The following is a 21268-nucleotide window of genomic DNA, read 5'->3' as shown; positions in this document are numbered from 1 at the left end:
AGACCGATTGGTCGAATATCACGAGATCACCCTCCACTACCGCGAAATGCGGTTGAGATAGACTCCCCCAGATAAATCCTTAACAAAATTCCAACAAAGTACCTGGCGCCAGCTTCAGGCACAAACTTTTCTTTCTCCAGCTTTTCTCGCCCTGGTTCATCCAGGCCTATATCGACAGGAATGTACGCTCTGCGGCGCGCCTAGAGCCAACTTCCAGCACATAATGTTCTTATGCTCTGAGCTCCAGCCACCCTCTGATTGGCAACTCACCGACGTCGAGGGATGGGAGACCGCGGTGTCTAGCTCCAACCCAGCCGACCAAATACGGCTGGTGGACTGGGCTCCGAGGGTCGCCGAGGGCCACAAACTCCCGGACACCCTACGCGCTCCTGAGCCCCCTCACAAGTAATGTTGTAAAAAGGCTCAATAAATGTTTACCACCGCCACCTCTTCCATCAGTTCGAGACCGTCGTCGTCAGTTTGCGTGCTGCCAGTAACTCTTGCATACCTACGCACACAATGATGTGCTTCATGGCCGAAATCCCGGCACTCAAAACCAGGCACGTACCCAGAATTTTTTTTCCCTGGGGGGGAGTGGGGTGGGGGGGGCAGCCCAATCCAAGGTAACTTTTCTATGCAAATGAGGGGGTGGGTTCTTTTACTATTACAAATGTTAATAACGCCCGCAATTCGCCGTAAAGACGCGTAAACCCGCAAAATAGAAATGAAATAACGTGTATCTCACAGGTACGCCTGTGAGATACACCTTTCCTTTACTAGGCAAGCAAGAAAACACATCAAATGAACTCGCGCAGGAAAGAAGCGCAGGAAGAACACTGCCAAGAACAATTAAACAAAGCAAAAGTGTAAAATAAAGATTTCTATGGTAGCATACAACTTAAAAAAAAACAGCAGTTGACAAACAAGACACACGGCTCACACGGGGTTGTGTTACTCTGCCAGCCAATCGCAGAAGCAAACAAAGTCGTCGTCATGCGGCCTTTTCAAAATGGTGTCGTACTTGATACCTCCGGAGCGTCTGCTGTTCTTGAAGAGTCCTTTCATTGACGGCAGCAATGAGCTGTGCAACAGACATGCACAAAGTGTATGGAGTCTTAGCATCTCAGTCTTCAAAAGTCTACCTGCCATGGTTTGCTTATAATTTGCTTATAATTATATGCGGTGGTTTAATTTTGTTTGTCTCATCAAAAATCTGTCATAGAGCTACTATAACATACCAGATAATGTCCCCAGACTGTGAAATCTTAGCACTGGATATAATAGTCCCTGGTTGCACACCTTTTTCTATAGTTAACACGTACTTCCTTGCTGGAGTGCAAGATACCCGCCATCTGGATACCTCTATTGCACGCAGTCAGAAGAACATCCTACTGGTGGGAGATTTTAATTCTCATCATGTATCGTGGGGTTTCCGAACGGAGACTTGTGGCAAACGCTTGTGGGGTTGGGTCTCAACGAGTCAGTTTTCTTGCTTAAATTCGAGAGCACACACTTTCGTACGGGGTCAGTCGCGATTTGCCCTAGATCTTACGTTTGCTACCTCGAGCATGTCTGTCACCTCCTGGAAGACTGTAGACTCCGGAACTGACAGTGTTCACCTCCCTATACTTTTTGAAATCCTTACCCCGTTAACTAGTTTAGATAGTAATGTGCGCACTTTTTTTAATTACGAAAAATGTTAAAGTGCATTGGAATCAGCTTTACACACTCAGGAGGGCATGGAGAGGGATATTAAAGCAATGAGCCTATGTTCCATTCTAAAACAGTCATAAAAGAAAGCTCAGTTTGTTGTGCAATCTACTAAGGGTGGATCATATTGTCCCTGGTGAAATTCGGACTGCGAGCGAGATTTTAGACGTAGAAAGGTAGCGTGGAAGAAACTTTTATTCAACCAAAGTCCTGTTAATTGGGCTGATTATACATATATAGCTGCTACATTTAAACAGTCTCGAAAGCTCAGGAGGATTATGCTTCCAAGCACTACACATACCTTTCGAAGTCTTGCAATAAAAAGGCCCTGTTTAAATTTCTTAGATGTCGTAAAGTTATGCCGGCGCCCGTGAATGTCGATTATGTCGTTTTATCAACAAAAGAGGTATCGGAATCACTTGAGAAAATTGCTCAAGGACTTGCGTGACGTTTCAAACATAAATTGCCCTTAGACCTAAAGAAACCTCCCTTGGCAGACGACTTCAAAACAGTAACAACGACAGAGATTGAACGCATTATTAGTTCGTTGCCAGCGTCAGCCCCCGGTCCAGATGGAATTACAACAGGAATGCTAAAAGCTTTATTTGATTATGCGCCTCAGGACCTCCTAAACATAATAAATTTCTCTCTCAAGAATGCATGGGTTCCAAGAGAGTGGAGAGTAGCTAAAATTATTCCACTATTAAAGAAAAAATCATCTGGACTTGACTTAGACAACATAAGACCAATTTCTCTTACTTCCAATGTCGTCAAATTAATAGAAAGAGTTCTTCACGGCCGTATAACAAATTTTACGGAGGATGACACCCTTCTCAGTCCTTGCCAAATTGGATTTCGTCCCGGCCACTCCATATGGTGCGCCCATGTAGACTTAGAGAGCCACGTTAAACTTGCTCGCCGCAAACGAGAGTACGCAGCTTTGGTGACGCTAGATGTATCAAAAGCATACGACTCTGTAGAACATTGCATTCTATTCGATAAACTTCAGTCTACGAATTTCTCAAAATACATAACCGCTTGGATCTATGAATTTATTAGAGATAGAGAGTTTTATTGTTACCAACACGGTATTTCGACGTTTAAACACAAGCAGACAAGAGGTATACCACAGGGTTCCGTTCTTTCCCCTATATTATTTACCATTTTGGTAAGCACAACTCCTTTGTACCCGGAAGTACATGTTTATGTTTACGCGGACGATATCGCGTTTTTTACGTCCGCAAATAATATACATTCACTACAACAGTCGTTGCAGAATTACTTAGGAATGCTCGAGACATGGCTAGAGGGGTTATGCATGTCGTTAAATATTAGCAAAAGTGCGCTATTAGTATTCCCATTAACTGCACAGGTACATATACCTTTACAATACCGACAGGAAATCATTCCTCAAGTTGACGAAGTCAAGTACCTTGGTGTCATTTACGATGACAAACTCACCTGGCGCAGTCACATTGAACATATTGTTTTTAAAACAAAGGCAGAACGAGCCGTAGCTATGCTCCGCCGGCTTAGCCACCGTCGCTCTGGACTACGCAGGGATATCGTACTTATGATCTATAAAGTGTATGTTCTGCCCATATTAGAATTCGGCTGCGTGATATTTTCCGGTGGCCCCGCCTACAAAATTAAACCTCTGATACTTTTAGAAAGAGAAGCACTACGGTCATGCCTTGGGCTACCTAGATTTGTTGTCAACGCTGTTTTATACCAGGAAGCTCATATACCCACGCTAGATTGCAGATTCCGCATAGTTATGATTCAGACATTCTTTTTAAAATTTATGACTATTTAAAAAGACGTACGCAATATGTTTTTATCACTGAACCTGCTGAGTTTTTCCAAGTATCGTGGTCGAGATTCCACAGTCCTCAGATAGTATTCGTACAAGTACAGTTTCAAAAATTGGATGTATCCATACGCCAAGTTTACCACTCAAATGATGCCTTTACAGACCACAAAATTTAGTTCGAGGACATATTTCCTAATCATGCTAAACTATTACCAAGGCGAGATTTAATTAATAACCTTCACGGCCGCCCACACCAGCTAACCACTGACAACGTAATAGCTACTGACGCTTCTGTTTGCAATGACAAGGCAGGAGTGGGGATCTCTGAATCTCTTCAGTGGTCCTACTCCCTTCGCCTTCCCGACTTCACGCCTATATTTCAGGCAGAATTATTAGTGATTATATTAGCATTACGAAAGCTCCCCCGAAAAGACCCATTAGCTATATGGTGACCGACTCGCTATCTGTATGCGCAGCAATAACTGAATCTTTAAATTCAGCAATTCAAAGAACATTTCGTTCGATGGTACCTCCGTACTTACGAAAAGTATGTTTGCTTTGAGTACCGGGACATCATGGGTTGCACTTAAATGAAATGGCCGATTCACTCGCACGAGCATGCCTGAACGGCCCTATCATATTTGTTTTGCCGACATCAGCTTATGTCACCGCGGCTAGGTACAGAAATTTCGCTATATCTCAAAATTCTGCAATATCCATGCTAACACCGTGTTCTGAATTCCACCATCTTGGCTTCCCATGGAATATGAATTGGTGTCCTTCAAGGCAATTGGAAGTATCTTTTACAAAATTGAGAGGTCGTATACCTCATCTAAATTTTTGCTTACACAGGTCTGGTCTCGCTATGTCCCCTCTATGTTCTTTTTGCAGTGCACCTGAAACTATCGAACATTAATTTCTCTCATGCCGCCGCTTTCTAAGACAAATGAAAATATTAGGATACTCATTTACCAAACTTGGCCTATCGCTAACGTCGACAAGCATTCTTTCTTTTGGGGCGACTTCGCTGGGATCCAGCCACAGGGATGCTTTTCTTGCAGTTTACGATTTTGTTAGAGAGACAAAAAGAGTACCTTGCTGATTTTCTGCAAAAATCCAGTTTCTATCATTTCATTTCTTTACGTTAAATTCTTTTATCAAAATTCTTAAGAATATTTTCATTGCAAGTCTAAATTACAGTTCTATCGTCCCTCGCTCCACTATTCAAATCTAGTTTCTCTATACTTCAAACCTTATAGAAAACCGCCTGCTTCTTGAACAAGCCACCATAGTCGGTACGCGCCATTGTCTGGGACACAAGACAAGACAAGCGCGCGCGTTTCGGCGGCGCAGGCCACCATGCTCATCGAATCCATCGAGCAGCATCCATACTTGGCGAGAGGCGCCACAAGCCTCTCGCAAAGTATGAGAGCTGCTAAAAAAAGGCACTCTGGGAGGAAGTCGCCGTGGCGCTCAACGCTATCTGTCCGGCAGTCAAAACAGCCCGGCGCTGGCGCCTGTATTGGGCCCGGAACATTGTTGCCGGAAATGTTGCCGGAACATTGATGCCTTCAAGTAGCATATGTGGGTTTATTGACCAGTTGCCTTCACCCAAAAAGATCACGTTCTCGTCACGCCTGCGGCAAGAAGGACGTTCCACGTGCGCCGCCAAGGTCTGTGAGTGGTGGCGCTGGCTAACACTCCCAGGGTTCTACTAGGGCACATAAATACCCAAGAAAGTGGATGGGACAACAGCGCCGCGGTAGCTCAATTGGTAGAGCATCGCACGCGAAATGCGAAGGTTGTGGGTTAGGTTCCCACCTTCGGCAGGTTGTTTTTTCATCCACTTTAATTTCCATTAATTTATCGTTTCTTTATTTCATTTATTAAGCACAAGTAATTTCCCCTATGTTTCCTTGGTGTCAGTGTTTGCGGGCTTCTTATGAAATGACTAATAAAAATCGGGCCCCTCGGTTAACCCCCTTTCTTCTCGTATATATATATATATATATATATATATATATATATATATATATATATATATATATATATATATATATATATATATATATATATATATATGTGTGTGTGTGTGTGTGTGTGTGTGTCTATGTGTGTGTAATTTGTCTCTCACATACGGCGTGAGTCATATCATTTGCTGACAACGAGCATCTTCGGCCTCTCGGGGCCCAGGCTTGGCACGGCATGGCTGAAGAAAGGTTCTCTGCGAAAGCAACGGGCAGCCCGGCTACGAACCCCACGTTCTCCAAACGCCTGGCAGCTTACATGCGCAGTACTTGTTCAAGGGACACGGCGGAATATGCAAGCGTCGACGGAAGGCGAGCGAGAAAGAGCAACGCCCACGACCTTGAAAAGCCGACCAATCGGAGCGCCTGCCGTAGAAGCAGCAATTTTATGAGTATTCATATTGGTGAGAAAATGCTGCCTCTTGGAAAGATATTGGAGTTTGATTGTAGGACTCCGTATTATGAATAATACTTCGAAGGTTTGAACATATTGTGGTCTTGAACGGAATAACTGAGGCGCAAAAAAATGCAAGTGGTTTAGCTGTCATTGGCGCGGAAGCTTGAATGAACGAATTCTGGGGTTTTTCGTGCCAAAACCATTACTTTATTTTGTGGCAACTTGTAGTAGGGAACCCCTGATTAATTCTGTCCATCAGTGGATCTTTAACGTGCACAAATGCACGGGACACTCGCGTTTTCGCAGGTCGTCCGACTGAAATGAGGCCGTCGAGGCCGGGATTCGATCCCACGACATCGTGTTTAGGTGTGTAATGCCATAGCCGCTAAGTCACCGCGGCGGGTGGCGCGGAAACTTACGAGGTGCTAAGTAATCTGGTTGTTACGAAAACACTCGGATAAAAGACGTATGCTGATGTAAAGCAGTTACTTAAGAGTCATCATGGTCATCGAAGCTGTATGATTGCGGAACCGTGTAAGTTTAACCACCACGTGCACCATGAAAGAGTGGAAAATTCATTGCAGAACTGAAGCACCTGGCAAGGCAGTGCGACTTTGGCGAATTCTTGCAGGTGGCTCTACCAGCGCTGTGTTCGCTGCTGAAGAACTCATGTTTGAAGGTGCGTGCAAAAGGGTACTAGAGCGTGAATTAGCAGCAAGGAACGCAGCTCTAATGGAAGCGAAACGAACTAACATCGCCATGCCTGCCGTGCAGAGGAAGCGCAGAACGGCGAAGAACGCAAGGCCACCGTGGTCAAATTTTAACCGGGTGCCTGAGAAACTGTTCTGTGAAAGATCTAGTAGGAACCAAGACTTGGAATATTGTTGGTACGGAAATTTGAAATGCCGTAAGTGTTCTAAAATTGAACACATGCTTAAAATGTGTCAACCTACAAAGCACATGAATGTTGTCGAATGACGATGAAAAAAATTTAGAAGTGTGCTCTATATAGTCGGTGTTTAAGTTGAATGCAAGCCGCTATAAATAAAGATTGATACCGGTGCGGCTGTTACGATGTTACGATTGTGCCAGCCAGTGTGTACAATCCTCCTTTTCCGCGTGTAAAGTGCGTGCAAGTTAACACGTCACTGCACACATATAGGGGAGTGAAGTTGTCCTTGAAATGGCAATGTGACGTAACAGTCGTGTACGGAAACCACTGCGAGAAACTGCCTGTTGTAGTAGCGCATGGTAACGGGAAGCAGCTGACAGCATCGCTTGGTTATAACTGGCATGAGCGTCTTTTTCTGGAGTGGCGACAGATAATGATGAATTTGGTGTTTTATGGCGGAAGGGCCATGTATGGCGAAAAAGCGCCAAGCAAGTGTTAATAGGGGCCTTAAAAACATTCGTTGTAGAAGTGTGTAAATAGTACCTATAGTACGATTAGGAAAATGACTAATGAGGCGTCCATACTATGGCGCATACAGCGCAAGAACAGCCAAGAAGCGTATCTGCGTGTTGATCATGATTAAGATAATTTCCATCCAAGGGCACTTTACACGCAACGAGGTTGGGGGTGGGGGGGGGGGGGGCAAGAGCAGGCGTTACAATGGTGCGTGTCCACAATGTGAGATAGACCAAGAAGCGTGTGGCACATATCCGCCAAAGCCAACTAGCTGTTAAAGGTGATCGGCGCGTGTTGATTATGGTTTCCAAACTATCGGACATGCCCACAATGGTAAGTGCATCGAAAATACAAAGGAATAAATGAAAAAAAAAGAAACTCAGTGCCCTTCCACTCTATGAAGGATGGTCAGCGAACGTGTGTATCTGGGTCCCTTGATGGCGAACTGCACCTTCACCGCAGGTCGGCCCGGCATGGCACCATCTTCGGGGTCGGCCCCCTAAGGGGAGTGCTTAACGCCTGCGTCACTTCCGCCGCGGGTCGGCCTAGCATTCCACTATCTTAGGAATTTTTTCCTACACCGGACACGATAGTGGGGAAAGTAGCCTTTAACAGCTTCGCTGTAAAAACACAAGCAAGTATAGTTTTTGTTTCGTTGCGTAGCACAGGTACGCGACTATATGCAGAGGCCAGTTCGCGCCAAAGTTGAAAGAATGAAATGACCCCCCCATTTATAGCATTTCATTAACCGCTTCACGAAAGCTTCCCTTCACATGGATTGCCAAATGTGCGTTGAATCTCAATATCTTTTTTCGTTGTTTTTATGAATGACATTGTCTTCTAACAGGTTATTTGATATAGCGCGGAAGTCCGGTATTTGCGTGAGAGTAGTAGTTCTCATACATTTCGGAAAACAAAACAGCGCCACGTGCAAAATGATTCATTTTCATGATTGCTTCCCGTAGAATACAACATCATCAGCTAATATCGCGCTAGATGCCTGTCTCGAAGCTGTTTGGCCAATGTCAGCCATAAAATAATAAACGCATGTCGTTGGCAGTTTAGCACTTTTGTACAGCAGAATGCGAAACACGTTTCTGAACGAGTCATCATGAAGTATTTCCAGTGTTTTACAAAAACGTTTTGATTGTATTTAAATGTCTCGCATTTAGCACTGCGGCGTCGTATTGACGGCATAATGACGCATTTAGAGTACATAAACGCACGCTAAAAAATAAATTATCAGCACTATTCATCTAGAGAACGTCGATAAGACAATTCGTGAAGTTTCAGAAATTACTTCTTCGCAGCAGCATGTTTCAACTACGAGACGCACGTGAATAACACGGGTAATCTCTTTCTAGGAAAGCCGGTTCGTGACGGATATCACTGAGGATGTCCATATATATACAAAGCTTCACTGTGCAATTATGGTGTCGGTTGAAAAAACAGAAAAGATGGAAAGAACCATGCGGTGGGATTTGGTCATGCCCTTTGCACTCACATGCAAAGTTGATTTTTTCCTCAACGCAACCGTAAACAAGGTCGAGTCGAAAGACGTCGGACCGATTCAGGGCCGTTCGGAAACAATGCATCTTGTTAATGCCAAACGACCATCGCCTATTTCCCCCTCTGTCACCAAGGCGCCCTGCGGACGAATGCGATGGCGCGGCTATTGTACTTGGCGTGCAGCCGGCAAGACAAACACGCGCCAGGGGACGCGTGACGCAGCGTGCGGAGAATGCGTACTTTCCCCTCGATCAGAAAAGGACCCGGGTAGGATACCAGTTTCGTCGCCAACTAGGAGCTGGGCCACTCGAGCTGTCACGATGTCCACGAACATGACGACGGCAGCGACGACTCGGTTCGGCAGTCTGCACGACCACTACGTACAGCTTGCAGACCCGCGGACAAGCGACTGGCCATTCATGGGCAGCCCAGTGCCAATAGTGATTCTCATCGGAATGTATCTGCTCTTCGCCACGCGGATCGGACCCTGGCTGATGCGTGATCGCGAGCCTTACAAAATACGGAATCTCGTGTTCGCCTATAATGTGGCTATGGTGGCGCTGAGCTTCTACTTCATCTACATCACGCTGACATACATGGGAATGCGGAATGGTCAGAGCCTGCTGTGCTGGCCGACGGACCCAAGGCCCACGGGGATAAATATGTTCTTTCTGGACAAGGCATGGTACTACATGCTCATGAAGGCAGGCGAGATGCTGGACACACTGTTCTTCGTGCTACGCAAGAAGACGCGCCACCTCAGCTTCCTTCACTTGCTGCACCACTCGCTCGCCCTGTGGTCCGTGTGGCTCGTGCTGACGCTGGGCATCACGGGACACGTCTACTCTTTTCCACTGCTCAACTCTGCTGTGCACGTTGTTATGTACGGCTACTACGCTCTTTCCGCACTGGAGCCTGCGACGCGGCCGAGATTGTGGTGGAAGAAGTACGTCACCCTGTTCCAGATCATGCAGTTCGCCGCGCTTGCTCTGCACGCCCTGATACCCGTTGTCGTTGACTGCGGTATATCCCGAGTCCTCGCCTTCGTCGGCGCTCTGGAGGGAATCCTTTTTGCCAGCCTTTTCACGGATTTCTACTACACTGCGTACGTCCGACAGCGTTCGAAAACCCGTTAATTGCTCCTGAACTGTGTAGTGTGAATTTTAAGGACCCTATAACCTGTGCGCCACAATCTAAGACTCGGTGATGTTCTAAAATTTACGTGGGAGTAACCTTCCGCCTGCTCCTTTCGTTGTAAATTTTGCTGACAACTTGAACAGAAGATATATGTTTGTGTTTCACCATTTGCTTGCGCCACCATTCTGCATTAGCGACCTGGACTGGTTCTCAGCGCTTCATAGGAACTTTCCTCATCTTTTGTTTTGGGAGCGTGTCACATTGGTGAACTGTAGCCGTCGGAGCACTTGGTAGGAATGTAGAAATAAGGTACAGGTTGAAGTTTTTAGAAGGGCCTCAGAAGAGAATTTCGCACGAGTTCGAAGTTGCACTTAGCTTAACATAATCGGAATATCTGGATGGTCTAGTTCTGTTTTTACGTTGTCACATCATGGAAACCGTTGTGGAAATATGTGTTCTCAGGTAACTATCAAATCTGTAGGAAAAGTCACTTGAAATTTATACAGTATGCGTGCAGTCTCAGCCTGTTAGATATGTTAGATACCTTGTTGTTAGATACCTTGAAAGGTCCTTCAGTATGGTGCCTGACCTGTGCGGTACTAATTTACTGAATAGGATGTATTAGGGACCGCTATTGATATTTAGCAAATTTCGTGACAGTGATGTTATGATTTTTGGTTGGATTTTGTTGAGTGAATTTTCAGACTTCGGAGCACTCGGTCCGGCAGAGTGAAATAGTCATTATGAGTTCCGAGAAAGTGAACCCCTGTTCACGAAAGTGCAGAAAGAACAGACGCTTCAGTTTAAGAGCCCAAGACCTTCCAATATTCCATTCTGTCATTTCTATGGTACGTACCTGTGGGCATACTTAAGGGTGGTATTCGATCCTTGTATGACGCATAAGCGCGCGACTATTTTCGGCGATGAACTGAAGTGAACCCTTTCTTTACATGTCCCATGTTATCCAGAATGGAGCATAATAAAACGAGTTCCGACAATTATTCTACCTGCTTTTAATTTCGTTGCCAGTGGTATTGATCATAATACTTCATATGTATACATGATGGAGGAATCGAAGAATTGAAATTGCATTCGTTTCTTTTTCTCACGCAATCACTTTCTAGCTGCAAATATTTATTTATATGGAATTGTCGATAGCCCTCTCCGCCATTCTTCGTGCGCAGGAAAACCAGCCTTTTCCGCATTTCTGCGCAGCTTTTATGCAAAACGTTGTGTACCCGTCGTGGTGGCTTATCGTCTATGATGCTGTACTGCTAATCGCGTGGTCTCGGGATCAAATGACGATGCCGGCAGCAGCGGCCGCATTCTTATGCGGGTGACATGCAGAAACGACCGTGACCCGCGTCGCGTTAAGAATGCCTAGGTGGCCAAAATTAATTCGGAGTCCCCCATTACGGCGTCACTCATAATCAAGCCACCGTTTGGAACGTAAAATCACATATTTCAATTCAATTCAAAGGTCCAAGGAACATGACCCACTGCACTATGTGTTTTACTAAGGCCCATAATACTGATATTCGCTCGACCGCCGCGAAAAACCAGTGGACGCCGCTGTGGCCTCAAGCACTGCTAACGTGCGCCTTCCGTTTGCTTCCAAGAAAGATGCCCGCCGCGAAGGAAGACCTGGAGGGCAAGCTCGCTGCGTTCAGCATTCATGTCACGGCTCACCAGAGCTCCCCTTACAAAGAGCAAGGATCCGAAAAGCGCATTATCCGCGAGTGTTACTTGTACAGGAAATTAATATGTACTGATGGGGACAGGGACTCAAAGCGGTTTCACGCACTTCTCATTATCTTCAAGGCCGACGTCAATGTGGAAAGCGAGATGGTGTCTTGTCTGTTCGCAATTACGAAGTGTTCAGGGTCGAGATTGGCAATTTATATATGTACTGAATTGTGGTAACCTGGGTGGGAGGTTTCATTTGAGCCTGCAATCTCAGGGCACACAGCTGCCTAAAACAACCAAGGTAAGTATTCTCGCTATGTTATGCCCATGATAGGTTAAGGTGCGACTAGCGTTTCCCGCCATTGTAAGCCGCAGTCTGCCATGGGCCAAAAAGCTTTCATGTAGTGCCGAAAAGATTACATCCAGGCATAATAGGCAAAATAAACATAAGGCTGACAGTGTAAATCTTGAGCCGAAGAGGTTGGTTATTTGATTGCTCACGGTTTTACACATGCTGACGGTACAAAAGGAACCGAAAACGAGAGTTTCAAAAGCAAGAAAAAAAAAGCGAGTGATACTTATCAGTTTCTATTTCTTGCTTTTATGTGCGTTAACAGTCTTATATTTACTCGATGTAATTAAGAAGCATCCTTCTTACACAAGTGAAAGGTCAGGGGGTAGAGGCAGAAAACATCCACTTCCTCCAGCGCAAGAAGCTCAACACACTTATACAGATCACAAACTGCAGAAAAGTTTGTCCATCAATGAGCTCTTCACAGGAACAGAGGAATCTTTCTTTCCATCGCTCGTTGCGTTATCCATAACGACTTCGAAAGCCTTGTAAACCTCCAAGTTTTTGCCCTTATGGAAGCACTGGTACAACGCATTGACTGCATGCCCCTTCCTTCCTTTCTTTTAGGACAGAGCTAAGCCGCCGGTAGGCATGTGCAGACCATGTCAAATCTATGACAGCACAGCGGTTGATGCGGGAAATTCATCGTGGTGTCAGCGCCATATTATGTTCTTGCATATTTATGGTCTCGCCAGGCCTTCTCTCTCCGTAAGGGTGGCGTTTTGTGGTTGCCGAGTGTCATTTCCTAATCAACATTATATTAATATTTTCGTTTTGTGCCTTTTCTGACACTGATGCACTCTGAAAACTTTTCTTTTAAGCAGAGTATACGCAGCCGCAGTTCTCAGTCTAGCTGTGGAGACTACCGTGGCGCCGCCTTTATTACACATTATAGGTGCATCGGGCGATGTTAGAACTTGCGCAGAGACAGATAAAGAGAGAGAAAGAAGCCCCATTAGGATCTGTGCACAACGCAAGAAAAAAATCATTACTTCAGAACTGATGTCTGATGCAGTCGTTACATTAGACGAATGCAGTGACTGCTTTATATAACTACTAACCCGATGTTCATAATATGTTGCACTCGAACCGCTTCTATCTGTTCGTTTGCGAAATATAGCTCATTAAATTACGTCGTAGAGTACTTAACAGTCACACGTCAGCTAGGAATCTAGTCGTTACTCGCTAGTGTCACTAAATATTACGGGTTTGTGAGCGTAAATTATGGGTATAGACCGATAAAAAAATGCACGTATAGAATACTTGGCTCGCACGCTATTAGGTGCGCCATCGTAATGCCCCTATCAGCAAAATTGTGGTGCCAGCTGCACGTGTAATTCAGTTGTTTGGCGAGTGCAGTTTTTTTTCTCTTTCAGCAGGCCCTGTAAGCTAAAAATAACATATATAGAGAGAAATAACGTGTTTTCGAATTTCCTAAGGGGCCTCGCTGGCGCCAACGTGTACGCATACTATGTGTTTCTCAAGTGATTATGACGCTCTGGTGGCCCTGTGCACACGGTTTGATCTTTTTTTTTTTGCCACTCATTTATTTCCTGTCAACCTTTGGCGAGAGAATTAGGCGCTCACCGCTTTCCATACCGACCTTTCTACCGACATCCGTAACGCGTATGAGTCGTCGGGAACATAATGATCAGTATTAATGAATAAATGCAACATATTGTGCTCGAACAAAGAGTTCTGGCGTCCTACTAAATGCCGCAGGAATCTACTACACACTGGCGCATTTTTAGAGTGAGGAGTAACGTGTAGTCGCGTAGGGAGCCCTCCTGCTTGACAAAGCTTGTGTGCATGCTCAATATAGCCGCGTTTTGCGTAGCGCAAGTGGAGACAATGGGGCCACGCGCCGAAGCAAACCTTCTGAGGTGATGACGGGCCTGCGGACGTGCTTTGCGTCGTTTGCTACGTTGTTCAAGTGCACCATTCCTTCGTTTCGGCGTGCCGAACTTCACTCTAAGGCTTGTTGCACAAGAACAGGGTCGTTGCTGCGAAGCCAGCCTTGCACTTGAACGTGCCAAATAGGCATCCGGCGCATACTCCACCATGTGTGAACTGCATCGGCCCCAGCAAACTGCTCTCGCTTCAGAGAAAGGCATTTGATTCCTTTCTTGAGCAGTGGGGCCAAATGTTTTTTTAACGGAAATATAAACTAACGTAAATGCAATTCATAATCGCAAGCCTTTTACATGCTTTACGAAATTAAAATGCTGTCGTCTCCGCGACGGTGATGTCAGTGATATGCTAATGCTGAAAGCAAACTTCACCCCACAGCTTTACACAGGGTGCGTATCATCTGGACATTTGGAAACGCCTCTACCGATGGTAATGAACGCGCTAATGCGGTAGCCCGAGACCTCGCTAGCAGGGCGCCACTGGTAAAGCTGTCCAACCCAGAAGACGCACCGACAGAACCGCTGAACTGCCCTGAAACTCTACGACATTACAGAGGTAGTACGAGACACTTCGCGACACTACGTCATCCCCTTAATCGAGAAGACGCCGACGTGTGGCGACAGCTTCAAACTAATTCATTTCCCTGTCGCTTTTATCTTCATCTCTTCCACCCCACATAATATCCTTCGTACTGTCCCTACATTGGGGCAAAGCCCACAGTATATCATTGCACCTGGGAGGGCTCACATCCTCCGGTTCACTCCCCTATTCCTTTACCTTCCCCTTCCTCTTCGGAAATTGCGTCAACCAGCTTAGACCCGCAAGAGCAGCGACCACTGATCTGGCGGGCACGTGGAATGGCGCGAGCCAATGAGGCCTGAACTAAGAGCTCCATACTACGAGGATGTTTCTCCACCTCATAAGAAATAAATGGTCTCTCTCTCGTTTCCATACAACGCAAACTTGTCGAGCACAGCAAATGGGACCAACGACACGAACGCATGCATCCAGGGGCCTGGAGGTTCACTACAATTACAGGTTTGTTTTGACGTGCAACCGCACTGGCTGCAATGACACTTCGCGGGGCGCTGCTAAACACTCACGTGTTCCTTTTAAACCTGTATCTACACTTAAAACGGAAATTATGAGAATACTGCTTAATGACGTCAAATATACGCACTCACGAATGACACGGTAACCTTATCCCCAGTTTCAAGCAAGAAACCTGTATGCTTCTTTGCATTGTCAATCGGGCGCTATAGGATTCAATCTATATGAGCGAGCGCTCACACCAGAGAAGAAAAATTGTGCACAGTCACGTATTGAGCATGCTCGCAACGTTAGTGGGGCCTTGCAAGCGCCGCTGAGTTCGCTATTTCTTTGATATGCTTTGTCGCTATCCGTGCCAAGGGATGCTCCGTATTTTAAGGCCCACGATTTTACCCACAAGGTAGCGTCAGTAAGCGCACTTCTATACCGCCTAATAAAAGTCTATCTTGAATTAGATATTTACGTATAACCCGGCTCATAGGTCATTTAAACGCACACAGACGCCTTAATGGAATAGTACATGACTTTCATGCCGTTAAAAGGTGTCTAATTTAAATTTTGCGCCAATTGCTGACCAACCGTCAAAAATGTGCATGTCCAGCTACAACACAACGTGTAGCGAGTCTTTTAATGTGGTTACATGTATGTCGTACTCCTATACGCGCACATCTTTCATCATCAATCTTCCTTCGATAAATACTATAGGTCATGATGGTAGGCGTATGTGACTCCTCGTGTGGCGGTCTCGCTCTTCCTTCCTGGCTGCAAGAGAAACAACCCAAGAAAGACTAGACGAACACGGAAAAAGGATTCGGGTGGAACGTCAATGGCTGGAGACATCCAGCTGGAAGCACGGAGGGCTTCTTCCTGTGGTGACAGGGCTTACATTGGCGACGTAATGCCGCACAGAGCGGGCGAGACCCAGCCACATGTAGCGACAGCGTGCATGGTCGTTTGTGCGCGAGATGCCCAAGAGCCCAGCCAAGGGAGCGTCGTGAATTTGGCAGAGGACATTCGAACGCAGGTGTAACGTGATGACGAGCAGAAGCTGAGGGCCCTGGAGATCAATATGCAGGGGTTTAATCTCCCCTCGTTGTTGAGAAACATCTGGAGAGAGGCGCCTCAAGCCTGTACTCGAGCAGGTCGACGAGTGCTCGTAATGAATTATCGCGTTGTTGCTCGTTGCCGAGTTGAATCAACTGTGACGAACAGAAAGCGGAATTGATGATGTCCGCAGCTGCCGGTTCTTCGACGGGGTAGCGGATGAAACAATCTGCAACCTGGTGCAAGTGTCCCGTCTTATCTTGAGTGAGGACAGCCTACAGAGAGTGTGGTGATCAGTGATGACACAGAATGAACGTCCGTACAAATATGGTCGAAACTTCGCAACTGTTCACACAAGAGCGAAGCATTCGCACTCTGTGATTGAATAATTGCGCTCAGCAGGTGATAGAAGTCAGCTGACATAGGCGATAACGCGATTATGTCAGTGCTGGCGTCTCATCAACACTACTCCTATGCCGTGTTACATACGGGACCTTTTCCCGAGCCTCCTTCGAGTTCACCAGACCACATCGAATCGCGCCACAGCTAATTAAGAAGCGCAGAAGCACGGATACCACATTCCCGAGGCGCGGCACGTGCAAACAAGTTGGCGGCCCCCCCGTCGTGTGCCGCAGGTGGAGCTATTCACTGCTTGACTCTTCCCGAAAGTGAAGCGAGAGCCTGGCACTGTTCCAGGTAACTTGGGTCCAAGAGGCAAGACGGGTGTTGTGCACCGTGAAACCCTGGCAGCGTCGCCCCCATCCGCCTATTGTGACGGCGCATTGCAAGTCAGCAAGGCAAGACCGCAGGGTGAAGTAAGCCCTCGGACAATGGGGGGCCAAGCAGCGACCCTCTTCGCCGGGTGTGACACAATCGCACGGGCGCCTAACATTGGCCGAAAATGACGACATCTGAGCGGGTTCGCCGATTTGCCGAAAATGGCGTCACCTGAGCGGGCTCGCCCATTGGCCGAACGTGACGTGTCTTCGAGACACCGAAGGGCTTAAAAGACAGAGACCGGGAGCAGCAAGAGAGCATTCCTAGAGCATTCCTTGATTGATCTCTTTCGAGCTTCTTGCCATGGGCCGCAGCGTCCGAGTTGCTGCCGGCCCGTAATGACTTTAAGACTGTTAATTGACTCCCACTGTAAATAATGTAAATAAACCTCCCAAGTTTTTCAACCCAACGTCCTCCTCAACTCTTACAACCGTGACCACTGGCATCAGTTGGAACTTCCGCAAAGGCAGACGGGTCAATGTGGGCCAGAAATGGAGGCGTGGTAAGAATAGTGAGATGAGAAAAAGAAGCGACATGATCAGGATCCCCAAAAAACAGGGCGTCTTTCTTCAAGAGCTCGGTAAGGGGACTTACAATGCTCGCTAAATTCTTTACAAAGCGCCGGGAATAGAAGCACAGCCCTACGAAACCATGAACGCCATTTGCAGAGTTCGGCACTGGAATAGTGGTAACAGCGTTAATTTGCTCCAGATCCGGTCGCACGCCTCTTGCATCCACGAGGTGTCCAAGGACTGTGATTTGGCCGCCAGCGGAGTGACATTTTGAAGAGTTGAAATGGAGACTGGCGGAGCATTTCAGGACTCGCTGAGACACGATCCTGATGCGTGTGGAATGGGGGCGAGAAAACTATGACGCCGGATAGCACAAACAGGTAGACCAATTGAACCTTTGGAGCAAAGAGTCCATCATTCGTCCGAAGGTGGCCGACGCGTTAGAGAGACCGGAAGGCATCACCTTGAACTAATAAAGAGCCTCAAAAGAACAAATGCAGTCTTGTCTCGGTCCGTGTCGTCGATGGCAGTTTGCCAGGAGCCGGACCGTAGGTCGATAGAAGGAAAATAGGTGGCACCGTGCAGGTTGTCTAATGCGTCCTATGGCAAAGAATAAAAGTCCTTTTTAGTGATTTTGTTCAGGTGGCGATAATCTACAGAAAAGCGCCACGTTTCATTTTTTTGACAACAACGACGAGATAAGCCCAGGGACTACAGGAAGGTCCGATAATTTCCTTCGCAAGCATCTGTTTTACTTCGTGCTAGATAACTGCTGGTTCCGACGCGGAAAGACAATATGGACATCGGTGAATGGGGTTCCCATCGCCAGTATTTGTGTGATGGGTCACGGCAGATGTTTGGCCTGAGGGTCGATTGCCAAAGTCAAAAATGTCACGATGGCCGTAAAGAACGCGGCAAAGGGGTTCAGCTTGAGCAGATGTAAGAACCGAGGAAACCATCTTCTCAATGTCGACTCCACTGCAGTGGGATGACGTCGCAGTGTGGGCTGAGCTGCAACAATCTTTGACTGTGAAGGTCTGGGCCTGATCATCCGGCATAACGCTAATTTCAGCCAATGAGTTCCCTTGTCGAAGAACTTGCGCAGGTAGCGCGCAATCTACAGCGGGAAGGCAGACGCCGTTGCCAGTAGTATTTAGCAGAGTGTGTGGAACGGTCACCATGTACAAGCATATCAGGTGGAATGGAAGCGACCATGTAATTGCCATCAGGTACAGCTGGTGGGGAGAACAACTCGACGTGTGTCATAGATTTAGGTGACAGGCGTATACGATCCGTGCACCTTAAATGGACTTGAGGCGGGTCCACAAACTCAGCGATAAAAAGCAAGTCAAGGTGAAGAGCGAAACGAGAACAAGGTGAGAGCAGGAGCCAACGTTTCGACTAGTGGACTTGCCTTCTTCAAGTCAAGGCGAAGTGAGATCGTCGAACAGTCAATCAGGGTAGAATGAGGGGTGAGCAAACCCATAGTTTCAAACATCACTTACAGCGCGTACAGGGACCAAAATAACGAGGAAAACAAGCGCTGACTTCTAACTGAATTTTTTTTAGTAACACGCACCTTTACTGAGACACCGAAACCAGGTCCCTGTCTGTGTACGCGCTGTAAGTGACGTTTGGAACTATGGGATACCAACTGGCCCATACCCAAACCCTGCTCGAGCACATCTAGACCGAGAATGGGTTCGTGAGGGCAATACTGGATGACGATAAAGCGAACGACGGTGTTCCTCGCAGCGATAGTGATTCGGGCAGAGCACATGCTGAGAATATCGATAATCATCCGTCGGCGACTTGTATGGCTCGGTGCGGGGCAGGCATCAGAACTTTCTTCATCAGATGGCGAAAAGCAGCGCTCATATTGGACACGCGTTCCGTGATGCCAATCAACGCGAACACACGAACATTGTCTACAGGAACGTCCAAGAGATTCAGGTTCGTTGGTAAAGACAAGCGAGAATTTTGTGCCAATGTCGTCGATGCAGCTCCACCTCCAGAAGCTGCAGTGTCTAATTTTCCAGTCGAGCGTGCTGCCAGTAGGTCGGAGAAGGAGCACGTCCTGACGGAGACGAACAAGATTGACGGCAGGAGGGAGAAGGTGAGAGCGCGTAGCGGGGTCTTTTCAGATGTGTCGCAGGCTCAGATGATGTGTTATGCGTAGAGGTAGCGAATAAAAATGACGAACTAGAGGGACAAGGGCGGACGGCAAAAAAATAGCGCGTCGAACTTCAGTGGGTGCGGCAGTGGCGAGCGATATGCCCGATGTGTCGACAGTTGAAGTATATCGGCTTGTCGTCAAGAAGGGGCCATTCGAGTGGGTCGCTTTGTCGAGAAGCGTCTTAAGAGAAGCGAGGAGGGAAGGGGAGGTTATATAGAGGTTCAGAGGGCACGCGACGAATGGAGTGAAGCCCGACGTTTGACATTTCTTGGCAGAGGACGGTCTGCGTCAAGGATATCGTCGTTTCAGAAAGATCAGATGACGGGAATGAGGTAGCCGCCGATTTTGTTGCTTCGACCTCACGACGAATGATGTGGCTAAAGTTGTCACATCGTGAGGGCTGGTGGAAGAGGTCGTCACAAGATGACGTAGCGGCTGTGTTGGGGAGGCACGCGAGTTGTTTGAATATTTTTTTGTGAACTTAAACTGCGCTAGGGACGAGACACCGAGGTAGATGAAAATAGGACAAACGCCGACTCACAATTAGTATATTGAAATCACACAATGCTGCCTGTTCGAACTATGCTCATGCCCAAGCCAGATCATAACCGCGTGGCCATGGAACACTCCCTCGCCAAGACCCTATCTATACCAAAAAATCAAGCTCTTTCTTGAAAAGGTGCACTGACGGTTCGCTGTCGCACCTATCTGAACCATGTCTGGCTATCAAGGAAGCTTCTAAGATTTAACGTGCCCTTGGTCCTTTGCTCACCTTAACACCTTCGTTTTGTGAAACATCGGCTTGCACTTCTGCCCACATGACCTACAATTAACTGACCGGTGCTTTCCGCTGCCATGTTTTAATGAGTTAGAGTGCTCCATTAAACGATTGTTAATACATCGTCCGGTTTACCCCACATGGAACATTCCGCAGGTCAGCAGAAACTCGTACACCACCTCTGTTTGCATGGTACATACGTGCGTGTGTGTTTTAAGCCACAAATGTAACTCTTGGGTTTACCTGCGATAGAAAGGGCGCATAACCACGACAACTTGCAGGGCGCTGAAAAAACCACATCAACACCGAATTTTATTCCAAGGTCACGCGGTTATGATCTGTCTTGGGCATGCGCATAATTCTAAGAAGCAGCATTATGTGATTTCAATAAACCAGTTTTTAGTCTGCGTTCGTCCTGTCTTCATCTTCCTCGGCGTCTTGTCCCTGTCGCAGTTTAAGTTCACAAAAAAATGTCTTGCCAACTTGCCTCTCAACATACTCTCCTCGAGCTGTTGGGATATGCGGCGGCTAGTGACACGGCGGTATTCCTTCAGGATCGTATCGATGCTGGTGAATGAATGCTGGTGATTGAATGCTTCATCAGCAGTGGCTTTGAGGACGTGCCTGACATTATCTTCTTCCGACATGTTCGAGTCGGCCTTGCTACAAAGGTCCAAGGCGTCGAGAATGTACGACAGGTACACATGGTCGACACGGTCACGGTCAACATCTGGACGCGCGCAGCAAGAGCCTTCTTTGTATTGAGTTGGCAACCAAACGTATTGCCAAAAAGGTCACGGAGCTTCTCTTTGAAGACATCTGAGCTAATTATCTCCTCTTCGTGAGTCTGGAACCATGCCTGTGGAATGCTGTAGATGTAGAAAAGAATGTTCGCGAGCATAATAGTCGGATCCCATCTGTGACTGGTGCTTGACACGTTCCTACAAGTGGAGCCAGTCCTCAACATCAGGACTGCCGACT

The 21268-nt window shown here is 46.9% G+C and overlaps 1 protein-coding gene across 1 annotated transcript; it reads left to right on the top strand.

Annotated features, from left to right (window-relative positions):
* The first annotated feature begins 9023 nt into the window (after positions 1-9023).
* LOC142584830 (very long chain fatty acid elongase 7-like) lies at positions 9024-11018 on the top strand. Its single transcript, XM_075695115.1, has one exon. It carries the CDS (start codon positions 9185-9187, stop codon positions 9998-10000), a length of 816 nt encoding a protein of 271 aa, XP_075551230.1. The 5' UTR covers positions 9024-9184; the 3' UTR covers positions 10001-11018.
* The last annotated feature ends 10250 nt before the right edge of the window (positions 11019-21268 follow it).

This window comes from Dermacentor variabilis, chromosome 6 (genome assembly GCF_050947875.1).
Source record: "Dermacentor variabilis isolate Ectoservices chromosome 6, ASM5094787v1, whole genome shotgun sequence".
Taxonomy (NCBI): Eukaryota; Metazoa; Arthropoda; class Arachnida; order Ixodida; family Ixodidae; genus Dermacentor; species Dermacentor variabilis.
The sequence above is the reverse complement of the archived record's forward strand: the minus strand, read 5'-3'. Positions and strand labels throughout refer to the sequence as shown.

Excerpts from the sequence above, each read along its gene's own strand:
- LOC142584830 (XM_075695115.1), top strand. The coding sequence starts at position 9,185 with ATGTCCACGAACATGACGACGGCAGCGACGACTCGGTTCGGCAGTCTG.